Source organism: Siphateles boraxobius, unplaced genomic scaffold, assembly GCF_051911475.1.
Source record: "Siphateles boraxobius isolate OS27281-9 unplaced genomic scaffold, OSU_SipBor_1 6, whole genome shotgun sequence".
Classification (NCBI taxonomy): domain Eukaryota; kingdom Metazoa; phylum Chordata; class Actinopteri; order Cypriniformes; family Leuciscidae; genus Siphateles; species Siphateles boraxobius.
Genome location: NW_027509186.1, coordinates 33,746,055 through 33,765,021, shown reverse-complemented (window position 1 = coordinate 33,765,021; position 18,967 = coordinate 33,746,055). Strand labels below are relative to the sequence as shown.

The 18,967-nt window shown below is 37.0% G+C and overlaps 1 protein-coding gene and 1 pseudogene across 2 annotated transcripts; both read left to right on the top strand.

Annotated features, from left to right (window-relative positions):
* The first annotated feature begins 142 nt into the window (after positions 1 to 142).
* Positions 143 to 7,397, top strand: LOC143716427 (uncharacterized; annotated as a pseudogene). The gene is made up of 5 exons (XR_013195990.1): positions 143 to 264; positions 3,111 to 3,164; positions 3,313 to 3,795; positions 4,943 to 5,128; positions 7,266 to 7,397. The product of XR_013195990.1 is annotated as an uncharacterized LOC143716427 (transcript).
* Positions 7,274 to 18,440, top strand: LOC143716428 (reticulon-2-like). The gene is made up of 7 exons (XM_077208976.1): positions 7,274 to 7,412; positions 10,303 to 10,510; positions 13,405 to 13,543; positions 15,379 to 15,448; positions 16,608 to 16,654; positions 17,328 to 17,386; positions 17,599 to 18,440. Exons 1-7 carry the CDS (start codon positions 7,400 to 7,402, stop codon positions 17,672 to 17,674), a joined length of 612 nt encoding a protein of 203 aa, XP_077065091.1. The 5' UTR covers positions 7,274 to 7,399; the 3' UTR covers positions 17,675 to 18,440.
* Positions 18,441 to 18,967: the final 527 nt, after the last annotated feature.

Sequence of the window (18,967 nt, the reverse complement as noted above, 5' to 3'; positions counted from 1 at the left end):
GGTCTCTTCATTTACCCTCTATTGGCTGCAGCAGAGAATGAGAGAGCGAGTGATCCTGGGAGGGGCCGTGTGATGAAGAGAAGGGAGGGTGAGAGAAAGCAAACGGCAGTGCACTAAGAGAGGGAGGGGTGCATGAGGAACACAGTGCGTAAGGGAGCTGAAAAGAGGGAGCGATTCAGCCGAGGAGAGAGGGGACTCCAGACTGGATGGGCCCAGCGGCGCCTTGATGGAGTATGGGTCAGGTTTTAGGGTTCTCCCACTGCAGTGAGTCGTTCTTTTATTCCCTTTGTCTGTGTATTTCTCTCCGTACGGTATGTAGCTGTACATATTCTCTTGCTTTGTGTCTGATGCATCATCTTGGTTGTGTGTTGGCTTTAGCACTCATTCACCTGAGTGTTTTGCTGGATTCTGCTGATGTTGCAGTGTGCACTAGCTCTGTGCATGTGTACGCAGCATCTGCATGAGACTTGTGCTGTTTACAAATGCTTTTGAGGGATAAACAAAGGGGGGGAAATGGTATATTGTTGTTATTAGTAATAATCTGGCACAATTTGGTGTAAAAATTGTTACAATTGGGTAGTTTTTGTCTAATTTCTATTACAGTATGTGCGTGTAAACAACAAATACTGGTGATTACAGCAAATTATATTGTAGTTACACTGGCATTTTTTGTATTTTTTTATCAATATTACTAGATTGTCATATATATTCCTTTTGATGGGGATATGTGAAGGGAATTTGTCAATGTTCTAAAATTTGTGAAACAAAAATACAATATTATGGTTAACTATAACCAAAGCTAAGAAGATAAATGTAAACTAATCACAAATTGAAATTTAAAGAATATTCTTTGACTCAATAATGATTTTTTTAATGGCTCTGCAATATAAGCATCATAGCAAAGTACGTACATATATTTAATATGACACTAAGCAAATGTTTTTTATAGACCGGGCATCAAATGCAACACTTATTGTTGTATAATATGTTTAGAAGGGAGCTGACAAAGGAAACCTCTCACTTTAAGATCTGAACAAAGCTCTGTTGCTTGGTTTGTTTCATTCATTCCATTATGAAATGGAAGCTCAGAGGCTTTTATCATAGGTCTGTTTTATGGATGTCCATAATATTCAAATAGACATGAGCTGGCTAAGCCTGGTTCACTTTGCAGTATATTCTCTGCAAGAACTACCCAATTAAAGGAAAGGTCGGTCTGACCAACATGAAAAGCTAACATAATTTGCTTTAGCCTTACAAAAAATATATTTAACAGTGCAATTCAAGTAAGCAACAATACAGGAACTGAATAATGTAAAAAAAAAAAATTAAGCAAAATACGTGTATTTTCTTGTGCTATCTATATCTAGTTTATGTACAGGTTGAGCACGGTTCAGGGTGGTAAGAAAGATTACAAACCATTCCCGGCTCATATTACTGACGTGGATGTATAGTGATGTGATGATGGTTTTCTATCAATACTATGGGACAGTATTTTTCATTCCTTTTTTGTCTAAGTACTTTACGCTTACTAATTAAAACTAGTTAGTTTGGGAACTTTCACCTTTCTATTTGATGTAATCATCTTCTATCACCTTGTTGTTCACCGTAGAAGTAAGCTATTTCCTGAATGTGCGAGACTTCCAATTAATTTGCCATTATAGATGAATTACTAGAACAAAATGTTAAAGTTGTTTGCACTACAAACCAGTGAATTTATGATTATAACAATAAGTTAAAATATAACGCCAACAAATTCCAGTTTGCAATATCAAGCAGCATAACAAGCTGTTTTTGTACAGATAAAATAAATGGAAGTGACTGACACCAGAGGCCTTGCATAAGGTAAAAACTGTTACAACCTAGGATTGGTAATTTAATTAAAATGTTTTTTAAAGTTTCAGATATCAGAGAATAGCATTTCACATGGTGGGATATAAGCTAATTTAATACACAGTAGTCATTTACAACAATACTTAGGCTTTATATAACAACAATTCAACTTAAATAAGTAAGCTTTAATTGTCTGCTATTGTATTAGCAGTTCCACTTGGACTTAACAAATTAAATTAATAGTATGGAGTGAAACTGTTACATATTTTACATGTTACATGTTTCTGTATTTAGCTGTCCATGATGCTTACTTCAAAATGCTACAAAATTTGTTGTGTTCTTTGCTGCCCAGACAAATTATGAAAATATAAATATATATATATATATATATATATATATGTATACTGTGTGTGTGTGTGTGTGTATATATTATCTTTTTAAATAGGACAACAAATGACAAGTGATTGCCCCTATGTAGAATACAGAAAACCTTATTATTAGCGACACCGGTGGTCGTTAAGTGAACTGCAGCCAACAACTTTTTACTCGCCCAGACAGTTCGTTCTTTTTCGTCCTTTGTTCAGAAGTAAAAAGACTTTGGTTATATCTTTGCAGCAATATCCAGACGCAGTCCATGCTGCTGACAGCGACGTTTAGATGTAAAAATGTGCTGCGCGTTGCACAATGCAAAAATATGTCAATAACTAATAATTTATAACTAATAATTTTAATAATGTTATTAAAATATCAATAACAAAAATAAACACACAACAAAAATGACAGCGGTGAAAAAATATCAGATAATAAAGCAATTAATCATAGCAATGTTGATATGTTTGCACCATCTCTGCAGTTCACCGGCATCATGTCGACTGATGAGGTAACTAAAACTACACTGTTATGATATATTTGAGACTATATAAACTATAGATCTGGCTATGTGGGACTATATTTCAAATGAATCCCTTTTCTTTGCATAACACATTGAAATTACAGCACAGAATAGCTTGTTTGGCATTATCCTGGACATTGTAAGCATTTGTTTCATAGAACGGAAGAGAAGCTTTTGTAAACTTAACATTTGGATTTTCCCGGCAAAAATATCCCAAATCCTTTACAAAAAAAATCAGTCTATTGGTTTTCATTGACAACCTAGGTCTCGGATTTTAAGTTTTGTTACAAGTTTTTCACACATTGACAATAAAAAAGTGATTAATACATGAAAATTCTTACATACAGCCCCTTTAAATTGAGCATCATATATTGCTCTCTCGTTTCAGAGGAATTTGGAACAGTGAACTCAACACCTGACTCCACTCCTTCCTGCTCAGATGGTAATATTTTCATATACAGTACATATTTAAATATATGAGTGCTTTAGTTATCTTTGCATGTTTTCCTGATATCCACATCTGTTATAGCCCCTGATAACCCTTGAGGCTATTTTATACGCATTCATAAACATACACCAATTTTGCTCAGGTGGAAATGAGGAGTCTGACTTCCCAGATTTGCAGACAGCCAGGGATTGGTCAGACGACGAAGAAGGCCTCGAGGATGATGACACATGTCTCAGCAGCTCATCCGTATGGGGAACGCCGCGTCAGAACTCCTTTGAGCTCACCTTCTCCTACATTGCCTTCTCCGAGAGCGATGGCTCATCGCGGAGAGACTCGGGGCGCCGCAGGACTGGGGGGAGGGGCAGCCGTGGTTCACTGCACCGCACGGATACTCTGGAGACCCAAGTACTTCCAGACTCCCCTGCTGTGGAGTGGGACCCTCATGACTTCTTGACTGGGGAGGGAGACGTGGACGAGGAGAGCCTGACGTGGACGCTAGAGCCACAGAGTCACAGGGTGGAGGAGTTTCAGGATAAAGACACAGGGACATGGGAAACAACGGAGGAGATCTCAGGCATCCAAACACACAACGAACAATGCAGTCATCAAAATCAGCAAATAACAGGTGCTCATAAAAATTACCATTGTGTGCAAATAACAACAAACGTGTGTTTGCATGTGTGTGTAACGGACGTAGGCCAGAAAGAGCAGTGCGTGTAAACCTCACTCCCCTGGCCTCAAGAGGCACGCTAGCAACTGATGCTAGCAGCTGCAATCTTTAGCTTTCTTGTTAGCGTGTCCTCCTCCCATGCTGGAGACTACTGTTTGAATCCTGCAAGGAGCAGGTCGAGTGGAGCCGGTTATATTTGGTGCCGTGACCCGGATGGGAGTGAGGTTTGGGGGTTGAGTGTAACGTAGACCAGTATGAGCTGTGCATGTAAACCTCACTCCCCTGGCCACAAGCGGTGCACTAGCGACTGACACTTGCAACTGCAGTCTTTAGCATCCTTGTTAGCACGCCTGCTTGCCACGCTGGTTTGTGTTCTGCTCGGAGTGGGTCGAGTAGGACCGGCTACAGATAGACATGATAGTCAAAGTAGACACTGAAGGAGCCTTAAAGGGAGGGACCTGACCTGGTACATAATGGCCAGAATATCATAGTGCCAACATCCTAGAATCATGGTGATGAGTTTTGTATGGTCATATGCCACTAAAAAAAACAATTAATGTAAAGTAGACTTTGTCTGTCAGCTGATTTTTGGCACACAAACACACACACAACACACACACACACACACACACACACACACACACACACACACACACACACACACACACACACACACACACACACACACACACACACACACACACACACACACACACACACACATATATATAAACATCAGATTATATTAATATGTCAGATTATACATATACAATAGACTAACCAGTATAAAAATATAAATTAAAAAATAAAATAAAAAAGTTTACATTAAATAAAAACAATATATATCTAGTCAAATAATAAAAAAGTAATTTATATACAAACATTATACATTTATATACACAATATATACATATATACAAAATATAAAATATACATTCTTATATATATATATATATATATATATATATATATATATACAACAAATTACAATGGTATAAGCATAAAACAATTTATAGAAAAAACATTTTTATTGACCTTTTGCAATGAATCAGTGTGTCACACATATAATCTCATGGTGATTCATTGTGAATTATTTCGGCAGTACCACAACTTCATGGGTCAGACCCTTCTGTTGCCACGGAAACCACAGCCACCCTGCAGATGGTGGACCCATCACATACAACGCCTCCTGCCATTGGACATAACACTCAGGAAGAAAAGATCTGTAAGCAGTGGTGCTCTGCTCTCAACTTATCGGAGGGGCCAACAATTCGCATCCAGATAGCAGGTTAGACATCACTTCCCATTTCTATAATCAATTATCTGCTCTCTACGACTGCTTAAATTGTCATATTCTTTAGAGCCTGGTAGATTTCTGACAGCACTTCATTAGTCAATATGTCAATATGTAAAACAGATCCTAGGGATATGGCTTCTCTTGTTCACAAGAGAAGTAGGCTTCCCACATATGAATACAAATGCCCATGTTTTACTGGAGAATACAGTTTCCATCTCCATGGTAACACACTCCAGGGGCTGCTACTATAATGGGCTGATGCTAGTGAGTGGATTCCTGGCCAGTCCATCTTCATTATTCCACACAGACCAGAAAAAGCAGAGTCATGCTGTCTGTATGTGCTATACCGCTCAGAACCATTATGGTTGGCATGTGCTTTCTGCATGGTGGTTAGAAGCGTGGTGGCAAAATGGATTCTCATATGCTGTTGTGTAATGAAGTATATTGACTATAGGAGCCATTTGTATCCAAAACGGATATTACAGACAGAATTCATGAAATTGACATCATGCAGAACAACAGATCTTCATGTTCACAATGTCAATAGCATGTTACAGTATAATGCATAAGCAGAGCTGAGCTGCATAGCAGAAGAAGAGTAGATGCACATTAAAAACATATAAACTGCACAATAGATATATTTATCAAACAATGAATCTCAAATTAACTACATACGTGTACACTGCAAAAAAAAAAAAAATACACAAACCAAAAACATACTGTACAACAGAGAATAGCCCAGGCATGCTGAAAATCCATGGTTCTCCCTAAGAAAGCACATACAAAGAAAATAATAATCAAAAATTAATAATAAATAAATCATTTAAAAAAATAGAAGACCTAAAGTAAAAAAAAAAACAGCTTATACTTATTTACGTATTTTAGTTTCTGCTTTGGAACACAGACTTTCTAACTTCTTTAAGTTTAAAGAAAGTAAACACAAACAGCAAAGACACAAAAACACTTATATTCAGGAGACAGTATATGAAAAAAGAATTATATCTAATTTCAGTGTAGCTTCTCAAGTAAATGTATCAAAGATTTTAGGAATTTTTACTGGGGGAAAAATGGGATAGTTCTGGCATGAAAACTCTCTGAGTGGCATAGTAATGGATATGACAGTGTTAATATGTTTGGTCTTGGTGGAATAGATCTGTTACGCTGCTGCTGTTTGTGATGGTTATTTCTGCTGCGGCTGCAGAGCAAGTACGGGACTTGCTACTGTCAATACACACACACGACAGCAAGTAAGATGCTGCTGCTCTACAATATAGCATACATGAATGACCAGTGGCATATCTATACAGGTGGAGCTGGGGAAAATGGAGGGTTTCTGAAACCGCGCTGCACTGCTAAGGCAAATCCTGACCAAGTATTTGAAGGTTGAGCAGCAAGATCATTGGCTGCTTATACAGCAGAAACCAATCAGCTGTGCCCTATAGAGGAATATATTATTGCAAGTAGAGTGAAGGACCTATCAGCTTGTGCCATCTAGAGAAACTTTGTATTTCGATAAAAAAACAATTCTCACCCTCATTCCCAAAACCTTCTTTGTGTAACAGCAAATATTTTGTCAAATTGATCTCATAGTTTTTGTCCGTATAAACATATTTGCATGTAGAAACCTGTGTTTAAACCTTTTGTGCTTAAATCAGTAAGTTCACACTTCCAAACTTAGGATACATTTTCCACTTTAAGCAGACTTCAGACTTGTGGTATGAAATCCATTATAACCCTAAAAAACTTCCTGATAAGCATCCTGTTGTAGATGTTGCTTAACCAATAAGCCAATGAAAATGTGGAAAGGGGGAAGGAAAATGAGGATAGAACAAAGAATCATATTACATATATATATATATATATATATATATATATATATATATACTGGGTCTAATATCCATAATTGTCTATTCTAATAGAAATAAATATTTGTACATTGCTTTATTATGATTTATCTTTCTCATAAAAGTATTAAAATGATTTGATGGACATCGCTAATTAATCTTAACTTATCTCAGGTAAATGTACAGTACGTACAATGTATTTGTGAGCTAGTGTATTTGTATCCTCCCACTATGTCAGTCTAACTGCCTCTGTCTTCTTTAATGGGGCGGGCACAATTGTGCAGGTTTATTTTTGGGCCGTTGGGCCAGTGGGGCTGCTGACAGCGCAGGCCCATCCAAAAACAGCTTGAGGGGGTTTCAGAGAAGATCAGGGACATAGACACAGGCCAGAGAGGGATCGGCCCATGAAGACTCCAAAATGACCAATAAAGGTGAGGGACCAGGAAATATACACACAACTGGCGCTTTCAGAATATGACTGTCAACATAGAGAATCATTTAAGCTGAGTGCACAGAGACATGGATGAACTTTTATCTGGTCTGAACCACATAGCAAAGAGTTGGTAGTTTAATCCTGTGCTGTAATTTCTGTTGAGTATGTTTTAATGGTTTTTGATTATGTAACCGAGAGATATGTGTGGTATTTCATGATATTAAAAGTTGTGTGTTTGTGAACAAGATGGAGAATGAATGAAAATGGAGTACTTTTGAATTCATTCAGAAGTTTAACATCCTAGGTTGTGTGCGGATGTGTGTTTTATGTATGTACAGTATGTATTTGATGGGCATGATGGTATTAATCTATGATAGGTAGGTGTTATCAGTTTTTATTTTCTAACCCTATCCCTATACTTGATTCTGATAAGCCAATTGCAGCTTTTGCCTGTCAAATATTTTGAACAATGACTGCTAAACCTTAACCGTTGCAAGCAAATGATTTCCCTACTTACCTGCTGCTTTCTTTAACTAAAATAAATAATTTCACAAACATTTATTTATTTGGTAAATAGCTGTGTTATAAGTGGGATAATGTAGTCAGATAGTCATTACCAAAAAAAAAAAAAACCTTGTCTGGGTTGCGATTTAGCAATAATGAGTATGACCAATGTTTATAAACATGCTTTTGTTGCTAACATTACTGAGATTTTGAAAATATATATTTAATTCAGTCTGAAAGTACACAAAGTGCTCCTTTTTAGAAAGTAGTTTAGAATGTCATTAGTTTTGCATTTGTTTACAGACAGCCAGCCTGAACTGACAAACTTGCTAAAGCTAACCACGTCAAATAAGTCAGTTAGGCCACCTGGCATAACAATAGACAGTTGTGTCTAAAACTAGGGGCTTCTTGCACATTACGTTGATGTTATAAATAGTCCATCCACCTGCTGCTAGGTCCACCATTCAGAGTCGCACGACATACATGAATGATATTAGCACTGATGTAATTCTGAATGGATTAGCCACAGTATTAGCCTGTGAGCTATTGCTTTGCTTATACGAGTCTCTAAAGACAGTGTACAGAGAGTTTTCCCAGTGTATAAAACTGACTTTATAACACCGAGAAGTGATTGATTAAAAAGTCAAACTTTTCCTTTGTGCGGTTCTTGAAGCCATGAGACTATTAGCAATGGGATACAAGTTGAGTGTTGTCAGCAGGTGCTTTAAGAGACCACTTTAAATTCTTAGTTTTTCTTCCTTCCTACACTGACTAAAAATAGCCAAGGTCAGCCCAAAAGACTCCTTGCAGTTTGTCTCCCTGTCATCAATAACTTAAACCTACCCAACCACTTATTTAGCCTTGGATTTCTATGCTTTCATACAAGAAGTTTTGATTCACATTTATCTACATTGCATCCTTAGTTACAGTGCTTGCAAAGTACAACTGTATTGATATTAATCTTTGTAACATTCTGTTTCGGCATTTGTTTAAAAAGTTATAAACAAAGGTTTGGGAGGAGCTACTGTAGTTAATCTAATCTGGCAAATCATTACGCAAGAATTTAGCCAATAAAAAGCTGCTTACCTCACTACTGTGTCACTCAATGTTCTGCCTCATATCTGTCCACTTTATTTATTAAGTTATTTAAAAAAAATATCTGTGGACTTTATACTTGAAAATATAAGATTATGTTATCCAAAGCCAAAGGATTGTCTCCATCCATATGTCTCAAATCTCTTATAGAGTGCAACAATCAGGTTCAGGAAGTAAACATCCCATTCATTTTCTCCATTGGGGAATTGATTTTTTTCATGATAACTTATAAAACATTAAAGACAAACCTACTCTGAGCCACAATGTTAATCGGTGGTATATACTTTTGTTAAAGCAATCAGGCCACATTATTTCAATGCATTTTCAACATTATCCATAGTTTTGCAAAAATATTTGCCTAATCACGCCAAAACAACACTTTAACACTCCACTCCCATAAGCACTCCATATGCATAATTTTCAATAAGATTCATTTATAGTTTCTATTTACACATCCATTTTTTTAAATATTTATCCATTGTTTTTAATTTGGTTGTCATTCGCAATGCTTCATGGTATTGTAGTTTGTTCCCTCATTATTACATAGTTATTGTCTTTTTGGTTAGGTGCCAATTAGGTTAGGTTAGGTTTGGTTAGGTGCCAATTTCCACCTAATTTTTTTCTACAAACCAATGTTTGTAATTTTGTGATTCACATTGTAGCTAGGAAAATTTGGTTAATGGATTATGCCACTTTAAGGAACACTTGAACCATGCTTGCTGAAAAAGTGGTTGAGCCGAGCACATAATTTGCCAAAAAAAGACATAAAACATCCTTTGGTCTCTATCATCCACTCAAGGCTCTTTCCCTAAACTAGTCCTAAATGACAGATTGATAAGGGTGTTAAGCATTAAGCCTAACCTTAAGATCTAATCAGTTGCTCTGAATGTTTCAGGGCCAACAAGGATGTTGATCCAAAAACATGTTCTACTTGGGTAAATCACATTAAGCTGCTCATAAAACCCCAATCCTTAGTATTAATCTTTGACGCGTCCCACATTGTTTGTGATCCAGACGTTAACATTACCTCTAATCATGTGGCTTGTTGAGGAGAGGCATGCTATTATGTTTCTAAGTGACATTGAAGGCGTACATTGGAGTATTTTGAGATCAATGGAGGAGTAAAATGTCATAGAGACGTATGATGTTTAATAAACCACCCACAGCACCCTAGCATCCACTCAAATCTAGTTTAATCTGCTTTTGTTTGTCAACCACAGTCTTTAGGAAACCATTTGTAGCCTAGACTTGTAGTTTTAAACCCCAAACCTTTTTCTACCTCCATGTAGTTATGGACCTGATCTACTGGAAGGATATGGAGCGGACAGGGATGATGTTCACAGGGCTGGTAGTGGGACTGCTGGCTCTGTTCCAGCTGAGCATCATCACTGTGGTATCCACTCTCTCCTTGGCCATCATCTGCTTCACCATCTCAGTCAGAATCTACTACAAACTGCTGCATGTGCTCCAGCTGGGAGATGGAGTACACCCCTTCCAGTGAGTCTCTTCTCTCTCCTCTTCAGTCTTCTCCAGTTATTAATTTACTTGATTCCAGATATTTTTGGAACATGTCCCCACCTTAGTGCAAATGGACCATGAACTGCGCATTTGGTTGTAGTACAGTATTATGTGGGGGGTCATCTATACCAGTGCCCTTTCCATTTTGGCAAGATGATTTTCTTTATTTAAACATTATATCAAGCAAGGACTATCTACAAGTGATGTGCATTCTCAAGCTAAAAGAATATTGTGTAATATGATGGGGTTAACAGTGCCTTTTGAAAAGTTATAGGGTTGACAGTCTAGTTTAATTTGATATTACAGGCCTTTAGTGTTGGGGGGGGGGGGTTTACAGGTAACGTGAGTAACGCAATCAATTACTTTTTTCAAATAACTAGAAAAGTAATGCATTACTTTTAAATTTACAACAAAATATCTGATGTTATTTTTCAAATAAGTAATGCAAGCTACTTTGTTTTCCCATGACTGACAGCTCTTCTGTCCCTTGTTGAGAGAAATCAGGAGTAAGAGGCACCGGCGCCGTGTAAACATAATGGTTATTGTAGTTCTAGACTAAATGTGAGCATGTATTCAGTATTCCTCAAAATTAGGGCTGCACGATTAATCGCAATTTCCATGTAATCGCACTTAAACCGATTTGGCTTATCGTGATTTTGAAATCGCAAATGCTTCGATTATTTGTTATCCGCAGCTTGTCATTGATGTACGGCTCGTAAACGCTGCTCCATCTGCAAGCACTGTGAGTTTGAGTCACTTATAACGTGCATTTGAAAAAGCAACGCGCGTCAAACATCTTTCCAAACATGAGAAGCATTTATGAGCCTTTTGTCCAACAAAAGACAACATTTAATAACATGCTTTTACTCCAAACTCACTTCATAACGACAGTTGAGCGTCCTTCTGTAAGATGATATGGCTTCTTGCAGAATAAGGCAGTCGTGTGTTTATAAGTCATGTTTAATCAATCAAAGCATTTCAATCTTCTGTTTATTCAGCTACAGCGATGATACCCGATATGGATTTTCTGGAATGATGTGCGTGATTGTGCGGGGCGGGGGCATATTTGGCGTGTCTGTGTGAGAGCGCCCTCTGGCGTTCAGATGGAGCAGCATTTACTGCCAGTCAGCAGTGCTGCACTGACAAGCTGCGCATAAAATAATCGCAGCCTTTGCCAAATCGCGTGTGGTTTCATTGCGATTAATTGTGCAGCCCTACTCAAAATGAATAAAAACAGTGAAATGCAAACTGATTAAATTATTGCAGATTTGCGCAATATTCTATGTTAAATGTCATTTTCACTTCTCAATTTCTTTGCTGCTGACCTTCGATGATACAATTCAACAATACTAAGCAAACATGACTTTAGATAAACATCACGTTTGCGTTTCATTTTTTTGTTTTATTGCTGAAGAGTGTTGAGCTTTCTTCTTCTGCGTACTATTCTTCTGCAATCCTAAATGGCAGCACATGCGGAAAGGTTTATTTGAGCTGCGCCCTCTACTGTACAGGCGTGAATTTGCATCTCCTTCAGCCTGAGACTTATTCATTTCACTTTTGGTGTGAAGGGGCCTTTACATTTCCCAAAAATATAACTTTTTTTCTTGTTATTAAAAAACAAACCAGCAAGTCCAGCCCAGGTGAGAAAAAGTAACATTACTTTCCATAAAAAGTAACTAAGTAATGCAATTAGTTACTTTTTCGGGAGTAACGCAAGATTTTAACGCATTACTTTTAAAACTAATTTTCCCCAACACCCTTGTGTTCAAAGATCATGACACTTCTAGCTGCTTATTAGGAAAAGAGTTTAATGCTAATATTTCTGCGATACAAAATTATGGTAACAGGATTGAAATTTTAAGATTGTTCCCTACTGATAAAATAAAGTAAAATATACTAAATATTCATTGTGAATTTTTTTTGATTGCATGTCACTTGTGATCAAGTTGTAAATTTGTTCAAAATATCACCTATTTGTATACATTTAGTATATATAAAATGCTAGCTATGAGATTAGCCTTAGAACAGAAAAAAATACATTTCATTACAAAATGTATGGAAGGTATTTTCCACCAAAGAAAACTATATTAAACACAGTATATGAAATATGATGGAAATTGCACGGTGGTGGAAATATTTCTGAGTTTCAGAAAACAAATTACAGTATTCCTCTGTGATGCGTGTGTTCATTATTAGACATCATTAGAAGACAAAATGGTTTCACTTTATTTTGATGGTCCCTTTTGAACATTCTGTTGATTATAAGTAACTCTGCAACTGCATGTCAACTTACTCTCATTAGAGTATTAGTAGACTGTCTGCTTAATATCTGCTTACTCTTTATTTTGATGCTCCTCCAACAGACATTCTATGACTATAAGTAACTTTGCAACAACATGTCAACTTATTTTAAGCCTACCAGTCTACTAATACTCTATTAATACTCTACTGTCTAATAGTTAGTTAATAGACATGAAGGTTACTTCAACAGAATGTGTTAAAAGGACCATCGAAATAAAGTGAAACCATTTTGTCTTCTAATGATGGTTAATAATGAACACACGCATCACAGAAGAATACTGTCATTTTTTTCTGAAACTCAAAAATATGTCCACCTGCACCGTGCAATTTCCATCACCTTTCATATACATATTACATGTTACTGATAAATTAATTGAATGAACTTCTGAGAGTGTGAACTGATTATTTTCATTGGGACAAAAGAGCAACTGAGCAACTTTTGATTTTGAAGAAGAAACTATGGGCTCTACTTTGGAGAAATGCATGTTCTTGATGCCAAAAATAACTACATTTAATATCTGTGTTTTCAATGTGTGTACGGCTATTTCTCTGTATGCATTGATGTGCTGCAGGTCATATCTAGACTTGGACATCAGTTTAAGTGGGGAAGAGGCTCAACACTACGTGCAGAGGGCCATTGTGCTGTCCTGCTCGGCCGTGGACACACTGAGGAACCTCATTTTTGTGGGAAACCTGTTCAACTCACTCAAGGTATGGCCTGGGAATTGATGGTCTTGTATAACATTAATTTGTCTCTTTTCCTGAATCTGTGATACAACAATGATATTCCACATTCATGGCAAAGAGTCATCGCTCTCTTAGTATTTTAATGGTTTCTTTTCCTTTTATTCCTCCCTTTGTGACAGAACATCTCTCTTTCAGAAAGATTCACATCTCTAGTTTTGTGCTCTGTAGTGCCTGTCATAAGAAATTATTTTCAGATCTACTTCTCTTGTCCGCTTCTATTTATTAAATTTTCATTTGATCTTTTTTGGTCTCATCTTATATTCAGTACCTGAAGGTGACTTACTCTTTTTTCCCATCCTCCTGAGAAAACCCTTAGAAACTCATTTTAATTTCATAGGAATGTTTTGTTGTTTTTTTACACAATTGATCTGTAGTGTTTCCCCAACAGGAAACCAAAAAAAAAAAAAAGTCTTGCATGTTCATTTACATGAAAAGAAAAAACTAATTATTATACATCAAATACTAAGTATAATTACAAGGTAACATACCTAATTGTTTCTCTTTCCATGAAATTCATAAATCCAAAGATGTTGTCATGACAACTGTCAATTAAAAAATGTCCTCTACAGAGGACAAAAATGAATGTTCATTATTTCAGGCCTCTCAGCTGTGCACTTAACAGCTGTCACTCTAAACACACTCAATACTTACCACATGAAAATCTTCTGACAGTGTTTGGGGTGTATTTCCAGGCACGTGTGGCCTATATCTTGGCATGAAGTGTCTCCCGGACATTATGGCACAGAATTACAGCATACATGATAATATTCTGCATTACTATTCTGCAGTTATACAGTAACACCGATGTGGATAGCATATCTCATATATTTAAGTGTTGGACGAATTTGATGAGTAATGATTGAGATCTTTGACATTTGATTGCAGACTTTAGTATCTTGCCAATCTGAGCGCAGTTTTGAGACATTGTTGAGATCTCTTCTGATTCTAGCAGAGACACATATGAGATTACTTGGTCTTTTGCTCATGTGGAAAAAAAATGAAAAGCAGGAAAAAATCCACATTTAATCCCAATGATTAAATAGTATATAAAACTCCTTATGTTGCTGGCAGATATTAATGGTTCTTCTTGCCGGTCCTATCCAATTAAAGCACTTTTTTTGTTGCTATTTTTAACATTTAAATGCAGGCACTCACCTGGTCATCTTCAACTATGTTCTAGCAGCACAGGCGGTACAACATTCACCCTCCTCCTCCCTAGCTCCACCTGTCTATTTCTGCTTTATATGTTCCTACTTTCACTATTAACACAATTCGAATAAGTCTGGTTTTCATGTTATTTTTATATTTTTTATTATAATTTAATCATAAATCATTGATGATTTAGTATATATTGGAGGCCCATTCCTATATAAGTGACCTAACTTTGTCTTATAGTCTAAACTGATAAATTAGACAGCCTAGGACTGCAGAGTCTTCAGCTGAAACTCTTTAGCAGTCCTCAAGTTTCGGGGTGTCACAGAGTCACAGGATGACCTGTGTGGTATGTGACATGGGACACATGTGGTCTTATGTAGTATGAGACGAGAGGATACAAGAGGGTCTTGTCCTGAGTGCGGTTTCCAGTTTCAGACTTGGTGACTAGAGACTCCTGACTGAGAGATATAAGAGGAAACATTTTCTCTACGGGCCAGAAGCGCAGTGTTAGATAACAGTTTCACAATCATCACATCTTGCAGTGGATGCGTGTTTTGATAGAATGCTGAGGTGGCTTGAAGAATCCGATTTGTGTACACAAACATTTAGGAATTGAGTAATAAAATGCTTGTTGTTATCCCCAGTTCTTGTTGCTGATGTATCTGGTCACGTTCCTGGGAAACCTCTGCAATGGCCTTACCTTGCTCATCATCGGTATGATGTCCATGTTTTTTACTTGTTTCCAACTTTACTTTCCAACTTTTATAATAGCTATGCTGTGTAACTTGCAGTCAGAAGTTATTCTATTACTTACACAGTGGTCTCAAAAACATTTGAACCCTTTTGTATTACATTACATAAACCATTAACCTTCCACTAAAGTTTGACAACCAAAATACTTGTTTCTCTTCATTTTGAACAGTATGAGATCAGAATAAAAACGCCTATGGGAGTGGAAAGTTCCGCAGGTGATCTACTGACAATGTGCAAATTAAAGAACACAGATGCACAACTCATTTCCATAATGACCAACTCAATCTACCAAGAGCAGCACAACTACTGGAGCCATGTCAAGCACGAATTGAGTTAAGACATGCTTAGTTACTTTCTGTGTTAAATAATGCCACAAAATACCAGTAAATTGACTACCGCAAAATGTTGTGCGATTCATTAAAATACTCTCCTCCCATAAATTGTGCATCTGAAAGGGAAACTACAAATGCATGCAATAAGGTCAGAAGCAAAAATTACTGTCCATGCCTTTTCATCACTAATTTTTCACTGTCTTTAGTAAGTCCTGACAGTAGTTTTTTAATGCCAAGAGAGGGTTTGTGCAGACACAAGCTGGTGGTAGTAAATCTGGTCATATATATATTTTTTTTAAACCTAAAGTTTTTTGTGTACAATATGTATAAAGTGATGTTTCACACAGTGAATATTAGCGCTGAAAAGGTGTGGACACAGTCATTTTTGTGGCTGAACCTTTCAAATGCAAAATTTATGGGAGGAGAGTATTTAAATCAATCACGCATGGTGATTTAACTAAGCTTTGCGCTAGTTAATGGTATTTGTGCCCTTATTTACCACCCCAAAAAAGCATGTCTTAAACCAGATGTCAGATTTCTTGGTAGATTGTGTTGGTCATTCACGCACAGAACTTTCCACACCCATCTGTGCTTTTGGAATTGCGCTCTCACGCTAATTTGCCATGTTTGGGCCTAAATATGTTCTAAGGTCACTGTATATCCTCGGTCCTGTAATTTGGAATTGTGATACCCGGAAAGTTGGGCATTTACAGTATAAGTGGTGCTTTATTAGAAGTTAATGCTAAATGCTTTTCTAACTAGTTCTCTTGTCATCATGTGGTGTCCAGGTGTGATTGCTGTCTTCTCTGTCCCTCTGTTTTACACAAGGCACCAGGTAACACAATCTCTGTGGGCTACAACAACAGTGGCCTCTCATGCATATTCATGTATTTCTCTGTATACTTTAATTCATATTTTAATAAGCCCGTATATAATTCTGTATTTCCACCTTTTACCTGAGAAAGAAACTTATTGAAAATTACAAAGAAAATGAGCGCAGGGTTAAGCTGTGCTGTGCTGCCACAACAACAGCAATAAACTGAAGAATTATAAGGAATGATGGTTTATGTGCAATGATATGGAAACAAAACAGTATGTTGACTTCTAAAGACACTTTTTGTAATTTTTATTAATATAGTGGATAGGCCTGTCACAATCATGAATATTGTGTTGACGATTACTGGTAATAATTTCATTCTGGTTTGTTAATGTCACCTATTTTTTTTTTATTGTTTACTTTAATGCTGTGAAAATGTATATAATATAATATAATATAATATAATGATTTTATGTTTTTTAATTGATTTCATTCTGGTTTGTTCATGTCACCTAATGTTTTTTTTTTTTTACTTGGAATTGTGTATAATATAATAATAATAAAAATATAATAAAATAGCCCCACATAAATTACTTTAATGCTGTGAAAATGTATATAATTTTTTTAAATTGATAGACAGTCATAGTTTTAACACATCTATTGCAGCTCATGTCACTCTCTTCTTTTTCAGGACAAAGTGGACAGCTGCTTTGTAGCAGTACTAGCCCGCATTGACAATATAAAGGACTTGTGAGTATAGCGCCATCTACTGTGAACAGTAATTCATTTATTACTTTAAAATCAGTGCTTCAATGAGACTGATATTCATCATGATATTTGTGTAGTTTATTGGCTTGATCAGATTTCCATCAGCCATTGAAAAAACAAACATTGATTCTCTAAATCTATGATAGAGCCCAAATTAGACTATTCATGAATTGTATTTTTTGTCTGTTGAACAGCCTTCATCGCCTGGCCCAGGGTGGCGGACCACCTCTGGATCCCACCCCTGGTGGAGCTAAACCCAAAGCCCATTGAGACATCTCATAGAGGAGGAGGAACGGCACGCAGTCTCTCAAAAATGTCTTAATTAGCAGTTTGTGCTCAGAGTCCCGCCTCTGCAGCAGTGGGGGAGGGGCTAATGACACAGGGCCTTAAATACGATTTGAGGAGGGAGGACCATGCAAAGAACAATCTTGGATGAAAATGGAATCAAAGGCTTTGGAATTTTAAGAAGTTAAAGACATGTTTTAATTTCCACATTTCAGTGTGAGTGTGAGTGTATGAATGAAAGAAAGACAGATTGCTAAGATACTTGAGCCACCCATACAATAACGGAGAGTTATCTGAACAAACATGGATGACTTCAGTGAAGTAACAGCATTGAAAATGAGAATCTGAGCTTTTTGAATGCAGATTGACTGCAGTTCGCCTAGCAGGAACATAACGCAGGACCAGTTTCCAGATGGGGTTTTTACTTCTTACAGTCTCAAAATCGCTTTGTGTGTGTGTGTGTGTGTGTGTGTGTGTGTGTGTGTGTGTGTGTGTGTGTGTGTGTGTGTGTGTGTGTGTGTGTGTGTGTGTGTGTGCCTGTGTGTATGTGTGGGCAGCTTAAGCCTGTTAAAGTACCTAAGAGCTATTAAAACCACAATGTTCTTTTTTTTCCAATATTTTGTTTGCTTGGTGTTATTCGAGTGTAAGTTTGATTCCATGTCAAATCACTCTTTCCACTGTCACAGGGTTTGCTGTATTAAAGATACAAAGATGATGAAACAATATTTAATAAACACAAAGTGCAAGACTACACAATCTACCTAACGTTATCACAAGACAAAGGACTGAGGTATGCCCGGTACACATTGCTACGAATTTGGGCTGTCCCAGACCAAAGATGACCAATTGTGGGGATTTCTGTGGTCGTGGCTCCTAAACGGTGGTCGTACGTCGTACAGTGAGAGGTTCAACTACTACTAGTACTAGTACTACTACTACTACTACTACTACTACTAAGGTTCATGGCCGTTATCACTGTCTTTGGACCAAAGATAGCCTGCGATAATTTTCCGACAGTGTCAGAAATTTTGCATTATATTCTCACAGTGTGTTTGCTGCTAACAACCTACGTCTACTAACCAGCTAGCCAATAAAAATGCATCATGAAATGTTGTATTGATGTGACATGGTGCTAAAACTTAAAACTATTACCTCAAGCTCTATTTGCAAAATTGGCCTCTTTTCCCTAGCAATAACCGTGTCCATATTCTCTTTAGCTTCCTCCTCTTTTTTCAGTGGTCATAAAAACGTATAGATTACAGATGTAACCTTAGTTCC